Source organism: Macadamia integrifolia, chromosome 1 (assembly GCF_013358625.1).
Source record: "Macadamia integrifolia cultivar HAES 741 chromosome 1, SCU_Mint_v3, whole genome shotgun sequence".
Lineage (NCBI taxonomy): Eukaryota > Viridiplantae > Streptophyta > Magnoliopsida > Proteales > Proteaceae > Macadamia > Macadamia integrifolia.
This window is the reverse complement of record NC_056557.1, coordinates 35597216-35617131: the sequence shown is the minus strand read 5'-3', so window position 1 is coordinate 35617131 and position 19916 is coordinate 35597216. Positions and strand designations below refer to the sequence as shown.

The 19916-nt window shown below is 37.2% G+C and overlaps 2 protein-coding genes and 1 pseudogene across 2 annotated transcripts in view; 2 read left to right on the top strand and 1 right to left on the bottom strand.

The window, feature by feature from the left end:
- LOC122073643 overlaps positions 1–2117 on the top strand; it is a 5829-nt gene extending 3712 nt beyond the window's left edge. The window contains exons 2-6 of the mRNA XM_042638269.1: positions 341–397; positions 470–600; positions 696–779; positions 1147–1216; positions 1555–2117. Coding sequence (XP_042494203.1) covers positions 341–397; positions 470–600; positions 696–779; positions 1147–1216; positions 1555–1998 — 786 coding nt within the window. The 3' untranslated portion in view covers positions 1999–2117. The remainder of the gene's footprint in view (positions 1–340; positions 398–469; positions 601–695; positions 780–1146; positions 1217–1554) is intronic.
- A 5654-nt stretch (positions 2118–7771) lies between these two features.
- On the bottom strand, positions 7772–10980 carry LOC122073638 (annotated as a pseudogene).
- A 5296-nt stretch (positions 10981–16276) lies between these two features.
- On the top strand, positions 16277–17095 carry LOC122073631 (uncharacterized mitochondrial protein AtMg00810-like). Its single transcript, XM_042638243.1, has one exon. The coding sequence runs from the start codon at positions 16277–16279 to the stop codon at positions 17093–17095; it is 819 nt and encodes a 272-aa protein (XP_042494177.1).
- Positions 17096–19916: the final 2821 nt, after the last annotated feature.

Here is a 19916-nt window from a genome sequence, read left to right as displayed (position 1 = left end):
CTATAGACCATCAAAGTTATTCAGTTTGTTGTTTGTCCTGTTGTAGGCGTACTTTATTTACTAAATTTTAATAGACTTTTTATTCATTTCATGTGGACTAAGTGTATAGTTTACTATGTTTCTTTCTGTTCTTATTTGATAAATAGTTCTCTTGGCAATCTGGTGGCAAATATTTTCTCTAGAAAAACATGAGACAAAAGCACTTTTAAGTTTATGATAGGGACTGGGAAAGCAGGCTGGGCTAGAAATGGAATATTGAAATTGAAAATTATTTAATGAAACTTGATTAATATCCATTTTCGTTCGAATTTATGATGGCATCCTGTTATGATTTCATCAGGCACGTACTGTTCGGGACTTTGACAACCATGGTACATGTCTTGTTGCAAAATTTGAGGTATCAAATACTTGTCCTGCTTGTCACACTGTTTTCCTATGTGTTACTGAAAAAAGGACCTTGTTTCCTCAGACGGTGGATACATATTATAGGCGTTGTAGCAGTGCTAGTTATGTGGGAAATGTTTCAGTGCCACTCCTCTGCATCAATGCATTGGATGATCCACTTTGTACAAGGGAAGCTATTCCATGGGATGAATGCAGGTATAGCACTTTCTTAATCTTTTTGTTTAAATATTTCACATCCTGCCTTTGACCTTGGTTCATGAGGATCTTACTTGAGGTTTCCTCCTTTGTAGGGCAAACAAAAATATTGTCCTTGCTACCACAGAACATGGAGGACACCTATCTTTTTTTGAGGGTTTAATTGGAGATACTCTTTGGTATTTTATAAACCCTTTGCCACTCCTTTCATTGCCAAGTAATATTTTATTGTTCCAACTGATCTGGTGATTCAAGGTTGAGGAAATCATAATTTGATAAATTAGTAGTGATATTTTGTATGAAAGTAAGCATATTCCAGTCTTGCCTTTTATATGATGTGCTTGCATTCACCTGAGTATGTAATACGTTCATGTATACAACTTCAACATCAGATTCTTGAAGGAGTTACCATTTAAGACATTCTCCTGTCAATAACTTCAATTTTGTATTAGATTACCATCTATAACTTTTTTTTTTCTTGGGGTAGAACATCTACTACTTGTTTTTCTTGACATTTATTAATATGGTTTATTTTCTCTTTTGTAGGTGGGTAAGGGCTACTGATGAATTCCTCAGTGTCCTACATGCTAGTCCATATATGCATAGACAAAACAAGGTGCAAAATATGTTCATTGCCCACTTAGCAGTTTTAGAATAAATGGTAAAATATATAGTTAGGACACTAGAATTTTGAGCATTTGATGCTATTCCTAGTTGTCAAGCCGTTGCCTTTGCATCGAGGCTCCTTTACCTGGATAGGTGCCTTGTTCATGTTGCCTTAGTTTTTTATCCCTCTCCAATGCCTTGGGTCGCCTAGCACTTTAACAACTATGATGCTATTAGATGCTCAATCATGAAACTTTGACGAGACTGTCAGTATATGATCTCTTATCCTATCTACAGTCAACGCAATTTCAAGATGATTTTGACCACAAGCTCTTTGTGAAATTGCAGATACACTGCTCTTCTTTGCACCCTGTCTTAGAATCTTCAATTGATCAGGGCCCATACCTGAATGTTAAGGAAGATGGTATGGTGGCTGCAATGGGTGATGAGCAACAGACTGTGATAGCAGAAGACTTATCTGATAAGCAGCAGATGATTCATGAAAAGAAGAACGAGGATATAGTACCTAATAATGTAGAGCAGTGTGAAGATGAAACAGAGTCGAAGACAGATTCAATGCATGGTACTACCGAACCCTTTAAACAAGATACAGCAAGCAACCTTGATATCATGTATCCTCATGATATAACTGCTCCTATGAGTCAATGCTTAAATCAACTTTCGCAACAGAATAGGAGATCAATGTGGTTGTTTGCATACATTGTGGGTTCAGCTGTTTTCTTTGTCTTCAAGAGGAAGCTACGAAGGTATCTTTCCAGCAGCATTGCTTAAAAGATAGAAACTGCTGTTGGTAATGTTCAGTGATCTATAAGTTCTATGTAGTATTTTTTCCATGTAACTTATTGTGGACTTCTCAAAATGATAATACAAACGATAAAAACCTTCATCTCTGTTGTGTGGTATACCTTTGCTAATTGTATGTACCTGACAAACACGAACTGACCAATATATGAAAAAAAAAAAAAACCTATGGTGAGCTTCACAAATGATGAGGCTTGTGGTTTTGATTTTGGTTTTAAAATAGTTTCCACTTTATTTGATTATTGTTTACATCTTTCACTAATGGTTTTAGGACCTCTCTCTCTCTCTCTCTCTCTCTCAGAGTCTGCCATCTTTGTTTTTTTAATAGGTAATATCAAATTTATTAGAAAAGAAAGAAAAAAGAATATACAATTACAACAACGGAGGCGAGCCCCATCACAACCGCAAAACTGCAAAGGCTTCGTTTGGCTGCAATGGGAATTTAAAGGGAAGTGAAGTGAAATTTTCATAATTTAAAAAGAAATATTTATCATCATTTCCCCATATGATTGTATAAACTATTTAATTTTTTTTAACCATATTTAGGCTCTCTTTGGTTTGATTTCTATTTGTATTTATTTGACTGGCTTCTATTTTTACAAATGTTTGGTATAATTTATAACACTTATTTCTATTTATAATAAATTAAAATAAATCACAAATCACAAATTACTCTCAAGCTATTTTTTATTTGTGGCAACAAATCATTTATGTTGATTTTTTCTACCTTAAATGAGCATGTGTGCTAAAATACTCAAAATCAATGTTAAATAGGTAACTTTAGTATATTTTATCTTTGTCTAATAAAAAACCATAAATCCTATCATCTCTCTTCCTTGAAGCTCAAAGCTCAAAGGTTAAGACAATAACTAAAACATATATTCAAACATATAATCTATTTTATAAATATTAACCAAACAAATATTATTTGTGGTTCATAATTTATTATCACAAATAATTTTTAAAAAATAGTTAATAAATACAAATAGAAACCATATCAAAGAAAGCCTTAATAATGATATATTTCACATGTAATTTTTATTTTACATATTATAGTAAAGGGTTTTGGATGCAAAGTAAATTGAAATTTTATAACCAAATATGGAATGATTTGAAGTTAATGTTAAAGTCACATGGGTAATGATTACATATATTTCTTGTTTAAGTATGAAAATTTCCCTTCCCTTCCCTTTAATTTCCCTCACAACCAAACGTAATCAAAGGAAAAACAGGTGGAAAAGGGGCACCCCAGATGACCAAGCCCAAGAAGGAAACCCCAAGGGAGGACAAGGAACCAAAAACCACCATAGGACATTATCTAGACGACCATATGGGCTGAGCTCCCCAATTCTCCACAAGGACTTGATTTTGAAGAGTTTTCGGACCCTTGGGAATGATAGCTCGACATGGACATACAAGGGATGTGTTAATACAAAATGGGGTATTTGATTGAATTAGACTCTAAATTTTTACATGTGACTTATCTAGATCATGCATTCTCTATTCAATGGTCCAAATAGACATGTCATTTGTCCAAGTGCTAAATAGATGCCTTATTGTTTAAAAAAAGTAACGAAACTTTATGATAAGAGTGATTCTACATATTTTATTTTGTTTCACTTCATTTATTAGTTGAAGATACCAAATAAGTAGAGATGCCCTTTTTTTTTTCTTGGTAAACAAAGCTATAATGATAAGAGTGTGTGTAGTATATATGGATTCCGAATCATAAGCTTTGGGAAGGCATGGATTGGAAATTGGCCAATTAGCCTTACACGTGAAGGACTGGGCCCTCCTGGTAATGGAGTCAGCCAAATTATTTCCCTCCCTTCGAATAAAAGTAAAAGTATATGATTCTTAGCTTGTTTCCATAAAAGTAATACACTAGATGATAGGAATCATTGAAATTTGTGGGTCAATGGTTTCACTCTTGAAGATAGTGATCAATACTTTGTTGCTAGATTCTACAATTAGATGGTCAAGCTATTGAATTGCCATGGCTTCACCTATCAAAATCAATGTGAAAAGAGACAGTTTAGAGATAATATGTAATGGTTTGCCATTACATTCACGAAAGATAATCCCTAGTCCTACTATAGTTTTTCCAAATACTAAGGATGCATCACAATTAAGCTTTATAAAGCCTCTTGAAGTTGGCTCCTATGGAGTTGGTGAATCTTGCAGTTTAACGTGAACAACCGGATGAGGGGTGCTATTTGGTTGTGGGGCACTACAAGATTCTTAAAACTTTTTGAAGGTTCGCTAAGCTTGATGAATAACATCAACCGAAGACCATATAGCCCTTTTGAAAAAAATCCTTGCGGGCGCACCAAATATACCATGCAATGGAGCTACAAAAAGACGTAATGTCATGACATATTCTCTTCCCATAAGATCCCAAAGCCACCCGAATTTAGATCCGAAGATGTACATTTGGAGTATCTCGAGTTGGGCCAAAATAAGTTAATGAACTACCAAACCACATTGTCCTTGCAAATGGGCATACTAGAAGGATGTGATCAATTGTTTCCATATTCTCTCCATATCGTCTACATTCCAACCGCCTAAAGAGAAGTGCCTCAATCCCTAAGTCTATGTTTGGTTGTAAGGGGAATAAAAGGGAAGGGAAGTGAAATTTTCATACTTAAATAAGAAATATATGTAATCATTACCCATGTGATTTTAACATTAACTTCAAACCATTTCATATTTGGTTATAAAATTTCACTTTACTTTGCATCCAAAACCCTTTGCTATAATATGTAAAATAAAAGTTACATGTAAAATACATTATTACTAAATATGGTTAAAAAATTAAGTAGTTTATACAATCATATGGGGTAATGACTATAAACATTCTTTTTAAAGTATAAAAATTTCACTTCCCTTCCCTTTAAATTCCTACTGCAACCAAACAGAGCCTAACAAAAAAAAAAAAAAAATTATCATATATGTATCTTGAAATATTTCTACCTTTGAAACTCCAAAATACAATAAGAAACTGAGGTGCTTACAGGGTCACGGAATTTTAACTACTCTTGAGAAACACCTTTAGAAATGAGGGGATATTTGAACTGAAAATGAGAGAAGACTTCTTTAGGTTGATTGCTTGTCCACTTGCCCATGCTTCGCACTACCTTATCACCCACTTCTCATTACTTATTGTTACCATATGCGATTAGATTATATGTAAAGATTTGGTATTCTAGTTGCACCAATTTTTTCAGTGAATAATTTACAGCGAAGTTAAAGAGTCAAATCCTAAAAAAACATGAGTGGAGTTGATGCGGAAATGTGGATAAATATTAAATTCAACTACTATTTCTTGTAACCAAAAGCCAAAGGGGTTATCTCTCTCTCTCTCTCTCTAAAACTCTTTCATTAATAAGTGGTTTTCTAACCTTCGTCTCAGGAACATGTGGTTCTGAGTTTGACTCCTCTTATTTTCTTGGGGCTATTCACATGGGTGTTTAGTGCTCTTCACTGCTTTCAGTAAAAATTGAATAGTTTTCATTTAACTCCAGTATGACCTGATCCATGTGATTGTGGGATCAGTATGGATCCACGGGACTATTCAGGTCGAAGACTTAGATACCCATCGTTAAAAATAAATAAATATTTGTTTTCTATCATTCTTTTTTTTTTAGGTAGAAAATAGGCTTATTTATTGAAGCGTGTCGAGCGCAATGTATCTAATTTGGTAGAAAATAGGCTTATTTGTTTTCTATCATTCCCAATGAAGCAAGTTTTGAAATTTGCTTCTCTCATCTCCTTCTAAAATATGTCCATCATGGCTTAGGTAGCAAACTAATTAAGGTGGAGAGGAAATTAAGTCCTTCACCAAGTTGCCATTCTTGACATGTTACCGATCAATCAATGACTTCGTTCCTTCTTATGTAAACAAGTTGAAGCTGAATTAAATCTTTTAATTTTTTTAATTTTTTTAATTAGTGTCACTAGCTGGGTCATGGTTTTAAGAATTGGTCTCCATTTCTTCCCTAAGTCTGACTTTTCCTAGTCTGGATTTTTCTAGGTTGTTATTACTTTTTTTTTTAATGGAAAGAAGAGTGCTACTTGATGACATCTGCATCTATCAATACAAGAGGCAAAGAAGGTATCAACAGTGATGAATATTTTGTTTTTTTTTTTCCAGGCAAAGAGGGCATGCAACCAAGTAACATTTCTTATCCCTTTTGTAATATATGAAATAGGATGTTTTTCGCTGGTGAATTCGACTCTCAAAGACGGTCTCCTTTGCACTTGGCATCAGCAAAAGGTGATGTAGAAATTGTTAAACTTCTGTTATCAATCAACCCTAGTGTTTGCCTTGCGTGTGATCGAGATGGTAGAACTCCTATCCATCTAGCAGCTATGAAAAGACCGAATCCAGGTCTTAAATGAGTTAATTAGTGCTAAACCAGAAGCTTGTTGGGTTCGGGATGATAGAGGAGAAACCATCTTACATCTTTGCATCAAGCACAACAGTTTTGAGGCTCTCAAGTTGTTAGTGAATTCAGTGAATGATGATGAGTTTGTGAACTTGAAAGATGATGATGATGGCAACACAGTTTTGCATCTTGCAGTCGTCAACAAACCATTTACCTTTTGCCTTCTTTTTTTTTATCGGCTGCTCTTTTTTTAAACACCCAAATTACCTATCCTTTTTAGACCTTTTTCAAATTGATTGATTCTAAATTACAATCTTTTTTTTCATAAAATTTTTTTATAGCATAACCTTTTCATACCTTTAAACGGGCATTCACAGTACAGCCGAGTCTGACTAGACCTGACCGAGATTGACTCAACCCGACGACTTGACAACCCTAATCTAATCCACAAGTTTCTCTGATTTTCTGCTTTGATCCTTGCGAATGGTAATGTTCTCAAGCTCCTAGTGCAATGAATTCCTTTTGACTCTAGTCTTTAACTCAACCTTGGCAGTGGGCATGGCGACCGGCACTTGCAGCTGTGGTAAAACCCGCCGTCTTCCTCTTTCTTAAGTGGTGAGCTGACACTTGCAGCATTCTCATTTACAATCAAGAGAGAGAGACAGATAGAGATTGGTTAAATCAAGGAAATGGGAAGTGTTTGATTGTGATTCTAGTAATGCAATCGATATATTGACTTTCTTCCCTATTAGTGGGATATATCATACAAGCGAAATGGGAAACACCCCATTAGATCCCCACACAAAGTTCTATTAATAAACAACAACCATGCACACTTTTTTTCCTGCTAATCGTCAGCAAAATGAAGTTTATATATATTACAGAATTAATATGCGGACATACTCAAATCACACAATACAAACTCAAGGATTATTACTTCAATCCTCCACGTTTGGCATTACCATCGACAAAGAGAGGTAGTACATAAAAAGCATTAGTAACAACTACAGTTCTAAAAAACTATCTTCATAGTCATCTAGCATTTGTAACCGCCACGGTTGGTCTTACAACCCCATACACAAACACCCACCCCCCGCCAAAAAAAAAAAAAGGTATAGATTATACATTGATACATGCACCTCCAACCCATTTTCATTTGGAGCATCAAACATTGGTGCAATATCTCTTCTTCCTTGAATTGAAATGTTGCATCATTCTCCTAGTGAATTTGCCAACAACCTCACTACCAAGCGGATTGGGTACCTCAAAAGAAGAAGGCCCATCAACCCAATCCAAAACACAATTATTATGGGGACATAAGTTATTGCAGTATTACTTTGGAATGATTTATAAAATCAGAATGTTGGGGCAACGGGGTTCTCCACAAAACCATCATCCTGATCTTGGGGAACTTGGGGTTTGAAGGTCATTAAGGAAACTAAGTAACTAACTGCCATTGATGTAATTGCTACCCATATAATCACCATCAAAAGCCACACAAAAAATTTCCTTTTCAGAGGCAATCCACTAATTAATGAGCAAAAAGACTACGCTCAAAGAAGCAACAAAACACATCGTGTTAGAAACCAATAAGATGTAATAACCAGAGTTGTTGGTAGCTGATAAGTTTGTCTCGAATTCTTGACCCGTTTTGAAGATTGACCCGATCTGACATATTTTGGTGGTGACCCGAATGGAAAATTTTTAGAGATCTGTGATGGAAGTAGAGGGGTTGGGCCGTGACCGGATTGACCGCAACCCGATGGGTCGACCCGCGATTTGAAATATATATAATGTACTGTTACTTGTTGAGAAAGTCATTGTATTCTAGGGTTTTCACGCAGCTAGGGTTTCAAGGCGAGTTTTTCCTCGCCGCTGCTAGGGTGTAATTTCTCTTCTGCATAGTGAATCATCTTCTTCTTCGCCCGAGGACGTAGCACACCACCCTGGTGTGTGAACCTCGTTAAATCTCTGTGCCGTACGGATCTATTGTCTTTTTATTATTCGTGTTTCTTAGTGTTTGATCTTACAGTAACCATTATAGAAGTCCCTGCCGTGTGTTCTTTTGGAGTGGTGTCTTGCCATAACCCACCTGGAGGGTTGATACCAGCTTGGAAAGCCATTGTTGCAATTAATGATGCCACCACCATTAAGGAATTACGTTTCTTCCTCACCCAACCATCCTTTTTCTTGGAATCCTTCTCAGCAGTAAAATTTGAAACTCGATGATTTGTTGTGTTCTTTCTTAAGCCGCCTCCTCTATCTTTTGCTCTCATTGCTCCAGCTTGTTGAAGAGACTCTAAAATGTCCATATCTTTCAGATCTCTTGGACTTTGGTATAAAACATCCATGGCTGTGAATCCATATGCGTTCAACTCATTTACCTTCATTTGGGTACTGTTGAGGAAAAACTTCAAGATCTGCAGATTTTGCAAATATTGAACTATTATGAGCAGAAGAACATAATTCTCATGAATGGTTACTAATGGCATCAAAATAATATAAAGTATTGGCTTATTATATGAGACTTTTTTTTTCTTGTTCTATCCCATAGAGATAGGAGAAGAACCCTATTCGGTATTGTTAAAAAAAAAAAAGATAAAAAAAAGAACCAAGTCAAAATGATAAGGATCAACCCTTTCTTGCACCAAAGATCTTGCCAACTTCAATGGAACTGGATTTACATATCTTTTTCATTTCCATTCAAGAGTTCTTTTCTTATGTGTTTGTTTCCACGCCCCTTTGAGACCTCGAAAAATGGGTATCTAGGTTTTCTGCCTAAGGGCACAACCACTTGTACCAGGTCATACTAAAGTTGAAGAAGAACTATTCAACTTTTACTAAAAGCAATGAAATGCACTAAACACCTTGTGTGAGTGGCCCCAAGAAAGTAAGAGGACTACTGAGTCGAAGGTCCTTGTCAAGTCAACTACCCTTGGGGTTAATTTATGAGCATTTGAAAGAAAATCATTCTAATTAACAATCTTTTTTTTTTTTTTCATAAAAAAATTTTGATAGCATAACCTTTTCATACCTCTAATTGTTTGTTGACGACTGCAAGATGCAAAAGTGTGTTGCCATCATCATCATCCTTCAAGTTCACAAACTCATCATCATTCACTGACTTCACCAACAACTTGACAGCTTCAAAACTGTTGTGTTTGATGCAAAGATGTAAGATGGTTTCTCCTCTATCATCCCGAACCCAACAAGCTTCTGGTTTAGCACTAATTAACTCATTTAAGACTTGGATTCTATCTTTCATGGCTGCTAGATGGAGAGGAGTTCTACCATCTCGATCACGAGCAAAGCAAACACTAGGGTTGATCGATAACAGAAGTTTAACAATTTCTACATCACCTTTTGCTGATGCCAAATGAAGAGGAGAGCGTCTTTGAGAGTCGAATTCACCAGCGAATTCGGATTTACGACTCAGAATTTCTTTAGCAAAAGTAAGATGCCCAAGAATCGCCGCAATGTGTAATGGAGTCTCCACAGTAGCAACACTTCTGTCAAGCATAAGTGGATCTTCTTGAAGCAATTCTAGCAAGGAAATTGCATTTCCCTCCAATGCTGCTTCATAAAGCCGTCTCTCTCTCTCTCTCTCTCTCTCTCTCTCTCTAGCTTTACTCTTCGCCGAAATTGCTGATTACTGTTGTAGTTCTGTAATAACCTGCATATGTATATATAAAAAGAAGGAATTGTATGAGAGCTGGGGAGACGGGGATTGAAGGATAACGCGTAAAACCTTGAGGGATTGGTGGGTCAAACAACACGGCAAACTAATCCCACACACCGAACCAATAGGACCAATGTTATGATGTCAGATCAGGTTCACATACGAGAATGTTAAGAGGCCAGTGAAACTGATCTGCTCTCTCTCATGGTGCCCAGCTCAAGAAACCTTAGGTAAAAGAAGAGTCCGGATTAGGTACTCGTACCAGAATTTATCACTCGTACAGTGTTTGATGATTTTTATTTTTAGTGGAGTTCAAGTGTGGATCAAACAAATGATACTTGGCTGCTGTCTGGGTTGCAACCAAGTACCTGCAATCCTTGGTATTAGCCAGGGGAATAGAATCTCAGGGGTATGGGTGAAAAAATACACCCTAGGTGGGTATTTTCAAACCTACCCCTGAGATTCTATTTCCTATGCTGCAATCGGGGCAATAGTGAAATTTTTTTTCGAATCAAACACCATACAAAAATGACTCTCATACGATATCAAGCGGCTAAGGATAAGATTCTCAAACATGTGAGAGTAGGATTCCCCTCGATAGAGCCCCAAAATCCCTCTCCAGCCCTAGTCTCTATGGAGAAGAGACGGGTCCAGGTGCTGATCCATCTTCTCCAATTTTCTTCTTTTCTGTTATCCATTTACTCATCCCCACCATCCTACTATCAAGCCTTAAACCCTACAGGTGACAGGACACTTCACCGAACCTCATTCCTTGCCTATCCGCTTCCCCACACATCATTCCATAACCAACATCATCACATAACCCATCTCATAAATCACCATCATCGCACCCTCAACCCAGTATCCATTTACAATTACCTCCATTACAAAAAGCGGGGGAGTATTAAAAAAAAATATATATATATATATATATATATATTGAAGCTAAAGGAATTTTAGTAAATATAGGTTTATAAGTTTGCTAGAATGGTCTTAGTTCTTACTTCACATCATGTAAAGCATGAAAATCCTAATATCCACCAAAATGAAGTTCTATTTATAGGCCCCATCTATCAAGAGATTTGAATCAATGAATAATCTTCACCAAATAATTAATTGGCTAGCTAGTAGATCTCTTTTAATAGTTGAGAACACTTATGCACCTTATAAGGAATAGTGGGTATAAGGAACCCAAGGGGGTAGCTCAATTGGTAAGCAACGAACTTGGTATGAGCCGTAAACTTGAACATCCTAAGTTCGACTCCACTAGGCAGACTTTGGGCCACTCACACAAGGGTGTTTAGTGATGCTTTTCGCTGCTTTCAGTGAAAGTTGAATGGTTCGCATTCAATTGACAACCAAACTAAGCCTAAATAAAATCAGTTTACCATATATTATATATTTGATCCATATTTATGGTACATATGAATTATTGTATCCTTTTTTTTTTTTTTTTTTTTTTGCTAACGATTGGTATCCAGGCCTTCAGCCTGACTAGTCCCACAGGTCCATACTGACCCACAACGGCATGGACCGAGTCATACTAGGGTTGAATGCAAACCATTCAGCTTTCACTGAAAGCAATGAAGAGCACTAAACACCCCCCATGTGACTAACCCAAGGTGTGCCTAGTGGGAATCGAACTTAGGACATCCGAGTTTACGTGTGAATTATTGTATCCACTACAACCAAGTCTGTTGGTTTTTTAGAGGCGTTTCACTTAAGCAAACACCTCTAATGCTCTTAGGGGTTTATTTATTATTTTCGAGGGAAAGAGTTTTGTATTTGGAATCATGGCCTACACATCTCTGTGTCTCTCTCCTCCTCTTCAATAGTGGCATAAATGTCATCTTATAGAGGGGAAGATAGAGATATATAGGCAGACAAGCTCCTAGACAAAAAATATTTTTCCTATTTTCAGTCATACTCACATAATGCAACCTTAATGAGAAAACCTATAGGATCACACCACTAATTGACTTGCTGACTTAACATGGGATTGTAGGGATCATATCCTATAAAATGTAGCTAGTAGGTAGTGGAGGAGGTCTACCACAAAGAGTGGATCAGATTCACATCCGAGAACGATCCTGGTTCGTGGATTTAGAATCAATTTTCTCTCTCTTCATTTAATAGATTCTAAATCCATGGATCAGGGACGTACGAGAACATTCTCGTACGTGAACCTGATTCGTTCACTCTACTACAATCATTAGAGCTTTGAAAGGGTGTCCATGATTTTTTCAGACTCTCTCTCTCTCTCTCTCTCTCTCTCTCTCTCTCTCTCTCTCTCTCTTCCATTCGGTTCTTTTCTCTCTTCTCCTTCTTTGATATTTGAGAACTAGTGTATGTGAAGCTCTAATTTGAGGAAGGGTTCCTCCGTTACAGCAATCTCTAACCCCCATGACGAGTAATTTATTCAAGTGTGGAAATTCATCGAAGGACTCGAACTATTCGGCTTTGAGATAACCTTAAATCTTCTCTGGTTTATGTTTGTCTAATCATGTATTACATAATCAACAATTTGAGTGAGGGAAATTTTCATTTGGCCTCCCCCACCGCTAACAATTGATATCAAAGCACTGTGATGTGGTACAAGGTCTTCAATTCCACTTTTAGGGTTTTGTCAGTCTGTTGGCTGGTACAGGTAGATATAAGCACACCATCAAATGGGTCACTATCCACTAGGTCAGTTTCCACTCCACGTGGACTAGGGGTCGCGTGAATCTGTTACAATTGTAGTGGAGTAGGTTGGGTTAGTTTAACCCTTGTTAGTTGTTCATAACTATAACACAATATATAGTGGTGTAAGATATTTTATTTTGTTTTTAATGAGAAATATAAGCTTAAACTCTCTATGAGAGATTCAACTCCAAGATCTGAAACCTTTCATGGTATCAGAGCCCGGAGAGTAGATTTTTTCTCTCTCGTGAAGTGACAATGGTGGCATTGAGCTCGAGTTCTCTCTTCCCCTACCCAAGCATGTTGAATGTTGCAAACTTTGTGACGATTCAACTCACACAGGACAATTTTCTTTTGTGGGAAACTCAAGTAGTTTCTTTGATTGAGAGCCAAGATCTACTCAATTTTATTAATGGAGATTGTCCTGTTTTAGAACGGATAGTTCAAACTGTTGAAGGAAAGGAGGTCGTCAATCCAAACTTCATGTCTTGAATTTGCACATATCGACTGATCAAAGCATGGATTACTTGTACACTTTTAGAGAATGTTCTTGGTCTTGCAGTGAGGGTTAAAACCTCTGCAGATCTTTGGAATGTTCTAACTAATGCATTCTCACAAGCGTCCGAGGCTCGCAAGTTCAAGCTATTGTTAAGACTCCATTTCTTGAAAAAGAAAGACATTGTTACTCTGTCTTCTTTCTTGATCGAATTCAAATAGATTTGTGATCAGCTCAGTTCTATCGTCAAGCTAGTACCAAATCAGCGTAAGGTATTCCTTCTACTTACGAATCTTGGTTCGGCTTATGAGAATTTTGCTACTACAATGCTTAAATCGCCTATTCCTAGCTATGGTGAATTAATTCCCTTGCTTCAAAGCCATGATTTACATAATATGAGGAATCATATTGAAGTCGCTAGTCCTCATCTTGCATTTGATGGTGAAAAATCTGGTAACCAACAGTCCTATTTGTCTAATAGAGGCAGAGGACAGTTCTATTCTAATCGTGGTAAGTTGACCATTTTTTATTCTCGTGGCAGAGGTTTTCTACAAAATAGCAGATCTGCTTCTCAGAAAGATGATAAAGAGAATAACGATACCTGTGATCAAGATCAATCACAGAAAAAGGCAATTGACAACAAATCCTTCAATCGATCCACCATTCGATGCCAGATCTGTCACAAGTTAGGATATCGAGCACTCAAATGTTGGGGTAGGTTTGATAACAGCTATCAATCTGAAGATGTTCCTCAGGCACTTTCTGTTGTGCATCTGAATGAGTCTCAAGATGCCACTTGGTTTCCAGACACTGGAGCTATCGCACATATTACAAATACACCAGGTAACCTCCAAGGCTTGACTCCTTATTTGGATCTCATACTATTATCATTGGGAATGAGACTCAATTACCTATTACTCATATCAGCTCTGGTCACTTGGTAACAGACAACATCTCTCTACATATGAAAAATGTCTTGCTAGTTCCTTCAATACAGAAAAAATTGTTATCCGTATCTCAGCTTACAAGTGACTACCCATGTTCTTTTGAATTTGACAAAGTTGTTTTTTGGTTAAGGATCAATGCAGCAAGAGGATTATGGCAGTGGGGAGTAGAAATGGTGGATTGTATGCATTTGATGGACAGTTAGATGTTGATTCAGATGAAGTTCATTTTTCCTCTTACTTTCAATTTTTGAGTGAAGATGTATGGCATCAGAGATTAGGCCATCTACAGAGAAAAATTACTCAGCTTCTTAAAAATAGTGGGCTCATTACTATCACAAAGAAATTTGTAGCCTTGTGTCTTAGTTGCTAGTTAAACAAAAGTACCAAGCTTCTTTTTATTAGTTCTTTTAACCATAGAATGTCTCCTCTTGATACAATTCATTATGATTTGTGGAGCAAGGCTTCTGTGGATAGTGTCCAACATTTTCACTATTATGTTGTTTTCATTGATGACTACTCCCGCTATACATGGTTATATCCACTTAAAAAGAAATCAGATTTTTTTCACACCTTTTTGCATTTTCAATTAATGGTTGAACATCAATTGAATAAGAAAATTAAGATGTTTCAATCTGTTGGAAGAGGTGAGTTTTTTTATCAAGGTTTTCTGTCACATTTGGCTCAACATGGAATTCTTCATCATCTATCTTTCCTGGGTACACCGGAGAAAAAAAGTGTTGCGGAACAGAAGCATAGACATATTGTGGAATTGGGTTTGGCTATGTTGTATATTCCTTTGTTCCTACTCGGTACTGGGTAGAGGCATTTTCTATTGTTGTGTTTCTCATCAATAGACTACCTTCAAAGGTTCTAGATATGGATTGTCCTTTACATGTCTTATTTGATAAAAAGCCTTCTTATTCTGTTTTAAGAGTATTTGGTACAAGATGTTGTCCATACCTGCGGAATTATGCGACTAACAAGTTTACTCCTAAATCACTTCCTTGTGTGTTCATTGGCTATAGTGACAAACACAAGGGCTACCGATGTCTTCACTATTCAATTGGGAGAGTCTATATATCATGGCATGTGGTCTTTGATGAGGGAATTTTTCCTTTCCAACAATCCATTTCTTCTCCGATTTCACAAGTAGAACCGGCTATAGAGGATCTCTACAGTTTTGAAAGATGGATCTCCTCTTATCCCCAACCTCAGAATGTCTCAGCTTCAAATGCACCAACACCTGCTTATGTTTCTCCTTCTCTTATCAGCCATTGGTTTTCTTCTGTTGATGGGCCTTCACCCCAGGCTATGGATCCCTCACCAAATATAATTGCTGCTCCTTATCCTATCCTGGCTACAACCCAAGTTGAGAAGTCTTCTCCATCTCCTCAAGATGATCCATATTCTCCTATATAAGCCCATGTCGAACCACATGTATCTCCTATACAGGCCCAGATTTCAGCCCATAATAATTTTTCGTTAGCTGAACCTTCTCCTGTTCAGTCATGTGTTACTTCAGTTCCACTTGGCACCCAAACTTTCATAGTACCTTCTGCTCATCCTATGACTACACGCAGTAAGGTTGGGGTTTTCAAACCCAATCCTAAATATGCCCTTGTTGTTACAACAATACCAACAAAACCTACCTCGGTCAAAGCAGCTCTTAAGCATCCTGGATGGAAATCAGTCATGCTTGATGAGATGAAAGCATTAGCTGATAACAAGACCTGGATTTTAGTGCCTCGCACTCCAACAATGAATATAGTTGGCTGCAAATGGATTTTAAAGACCAAACTTAGGGCCGATGGTTTTTAGAATGCTTAAAGGCTCATCTCGTTGCAAAAGGGGTTTACCCAAAGAGAGGGTATTGATTTTGTTGAGACGTTCAGCCCAGTCATAAAACCGGGTTCCATTTGTCTAGTGCTTACCATTGCTACTGTTCTTGGCTGGCCTCTAAGACAACTTGACGTCAAAAATGCGTTTCTTCACAGTCACTTATCTGAACCAGTTTATATGAGACAACCACGGGGTTTTATTGACTCTTCTTAGCCCCATGCCGTTTTTGAACTTCATTGGGTGTTATATGGGCTGCAACAGTTACCGCGGGCCTGGTTTGATCGGTTTAGCAGCTTCCTCGTCTCTCATTGACTTTGGGTTCTTTTGTAGCATATCAGATAGCTCTATGTTTGTCTATCGTCATGGTGGTTGCATTCTTGTGTTACTGTTATATGTTGATGATATTGTTCTCAACGGCAATGATGAGGCGTTTCTATCTTCATGTGTCACTGCCTTGGGCACACACTTTGCAATGAAAGACTTGGGTACCTTGCATTATTTTTTGAGCATTGAGGTATCTCATACTTCTCAAGGCCTATTTCTGTCTCAATTAAAGTATGTTGCTGATGTGCTTCTTCGTGCCCATATGACTGATATCAAACCAATGTCTACTCCAATGGTTCTCTGGTCTTCCATAGATGATACCACTCCCTTCTTTGATGTTATACTTTATCGGAGCCTAGTTGGTGCCCTACAATATCTCACAATGACTCGACCAGATCTCTCATTTGCTGTTAATTCGGTGTGTCAATATATGCATGCTCCCACTATTTCTCACTTTGGTATGGTCAAGCGTATACTACGTTATGTGAAGGGTACTCTAGATCGGGGACTTCGCATTGTGCGTGATAGATCTCTTGCTCTATATGCGTTCTCCGACTCTGATTGGGCTGGGTGCCTTATCACTTGGTGTTCTACAACTAGTTTTTGTACCTTTCTTGGTGCTAATTGTATTTCTTGGAGTGCCAAGAAGCAGCCATGGTCTCCCGTTCCAACACTGAGGCCGAGTACCGGCTATGGCTACTACAGCTGCTAAGTTGACTTGGCTTTCTTTTTTGTTACGAGACATTGGTATCGTTCAAGCTCAGCCAACTATGTTATTTTGTGATAACATGAGTGCCCTTTGCATGACTGTTAATTCTGTTTTTCACGCTCATTCCAAACATATTGAGCTTGATTACCACTTCATACGTGAGAAGGTGGCTCTTGGATCCCTCATTACATGGTTTGTTCCATCAAGGCATCAACTGGCCGATATCTTTACAAAGCCATTGGCACATCATGAATTTTATACTCTTTGTCCCAAACTGGGCCTTAGCTCTCCCTAGCCCAGTTTGCAGGGGGATATAAACACACCATCAGATGGGTCACTGTCCATTGGGTCAGTTTCCACTCCACGTGGACCAGGGGTCACGTGAATCTATTACAATTGTAGTGGAGTAGGTTGGGTTAGTTTGACCCTTGTTAGTTTATTCTTGTTAGTTGTTCACAATTATAACACAATATATAGTGGTGTAAGATATTTTATTCTATTTTTAATGAACTCTCTATGAGAGATTTTAACTTCAAGATCTGAAACCTTTTGGTAGACACAGCTCCCAAGGACAGTAGGCAGCCAAGGGCAGCGACTTCCCGATGTGTGTCCAACCCCAAAAACCAGTATGCTGTAGACTGTGCACAAGCTAGCAAGCCGCGGCCAGTGGCCAGCAGGCGTATGCAAGATGCAACCCATTGCTTATAGCTGCAGGATCCCAGCCTGTGAGGGCTAGCAGCTGCAGCAGCCCACAAGCCGACGGCCATGGTATGACCCTCCCTTGTGCCCAATAGGTCCTTTATGACATGCACCCAAAAAAATTGCGGCTTGAGGAACCCAAATTGGGCTCAACGAAGAAGAGGGTGATACAACACCAACAAAAAAAAAAAGTAAAGTGTGATAAACTCTTATTTGGGTCTAGCAACCCTGATGGGTAGACATAAAATCATAGAGTTGGGTTCATTTTTATTTTATTTTATTATTATTTTTTTAATTTAAACGTGCTTTGTTGAAGTCTAGTGAGCCCAAGTCTAAGCTCAGACCGACCTGGCCCAATGGGTTGACTTATAAGAGTTAAGACAATGTTGTTTTATTTACTTATTTATTTATTTATTTATTATTATTATTATTATTATTAATATTTTTTTTCATTTGATAAAAGTGTAATACCACTCCCTATTATTCCCCAAGTCTAACCAAGAAGTAGAGTCACTTAAACCTAAAACCAAGACAAGATAACTCGGCGGCAATGTCACGTATTGTAAATCTCTATCGAGGCACCTGAAGGGTGAAGAGAAGAGAACTTGGCGGAATTTCTCAAGCTCTCATTGTAAATTTCTCTCTCTCTCTCTCTCTCTCTCTCTCTCTCTCTCTCTCTCTCTCTATATATATATATATATATATATACAATTACATAAATGCGTGTGGATGTTTTTGTGTTACATAAATGCGTTGATGGCTCTTATACGGTTCTAGCTTCTACATAAATGTGTCTCTCTCTATACGGTTCTAAAGAAAGCAGGCATCTTATCAAATCTAAGGATCAAGATGCCTTCCTGGTGCCAGGGATCAAGCCAAAGATTATAACCCAACCCATTACCGATAACGTGTTTTACATATAGTTTACCTTGGCTGGTCTTTATATTTTAGAACTTTCCTCCATTCCAAAGAGTAGTTATAGGGGTTTTGCAGTCTAGAACGACTCTTCTCTCATTAACTATGATTGTCTCATCTACTCAAATAGCATTCTTGTGGGAAGCCACCCACTAAACTTGCTTTAGGTTGGTATGATTTTTATTTGTATTTGTTAACTATTTTTGAGAAATTATTTAGGACAATAAATTATGGACCACAAATAGTATTCGTTTGGTTACGATTTATAAAATAGATTATATAATGAGAAAATAGGTTTCAGGTTTCATTTTTAGCTTTGAGCTTCGAGTGAGAGATGATACGATTTGGAGTTTTTATTTAAAAAGTATAAAATATACTGAAGTTACCTATTTATCTTTGATTTTGAATAGTTTAGAACACGTGCTCGTTTAAGGTAGCATAAAAATCAACATAAATGATTTGTTGTTACTGATCACAAATAGCTTGAGAGTAATTTGTGATTTGTGATTTATTCTAATTTATTATAAATAGAAATAAGTACTATAAATTATACCAAACACTTGTAAAAATAAAAATAAGTCAAATAAATAAAAATATAAATCAAACCAAATAAAGCCTTAGGCACCGTTTGATAACGTTTCTGCTGTTTCTGTGTCTAGAAACAGTAGAAATGGATTTTCACATTTCTGGAAACAAAAATGGATTTTTTGGTGTTTGATAAACTTGTTTTTCAAAACGTTTTTTGCAAACATAATGTCACTAAAAAACCTAATAGTACCATCGGATGCCCATAAGGGAGAGAGGGTTTGGTTGCCTCTTTTTAGGTTTAAATAGTTGAGAGATTTATCGGGCACAACAACCTTTTTTCTCTCTCAAATTCATTTCTAGAAACGACGATATAAGTCCGACTTGTTTTGTCAAAGTTGTTTCTAGAATTGAAAATAGGCATATATTTTGATTTATGCTTCTAGAAACAGGTGAAATTGAACAACTTTATCAAACAATTTTTAGGTTGTTTCTCCATTTCTAACAACAAGAAAACACAAAAATGACAAAAAACAGAACGTTATCAAATGGTGCCTTAGTATATCGGCCTTATTTATATCTTTAAATATGTTTTGACTCCCAAACCATCCTCCACCTTAAGCCTACAAATGATGTCCTAAGCTATGATTAGGATCCTTCTTTTAGTGTTGGGGCCAATCCAAGA

What these genes read in the sequence shown, in the direction of transcription:
- LOC122073631 (XM_042638243.1), top strand. Translation starts at nt 16,277, where the DNA reads ATGCCGTTTTTGAACTTCATTGGGTGTTATATGGGCTGCAACAGTTAC.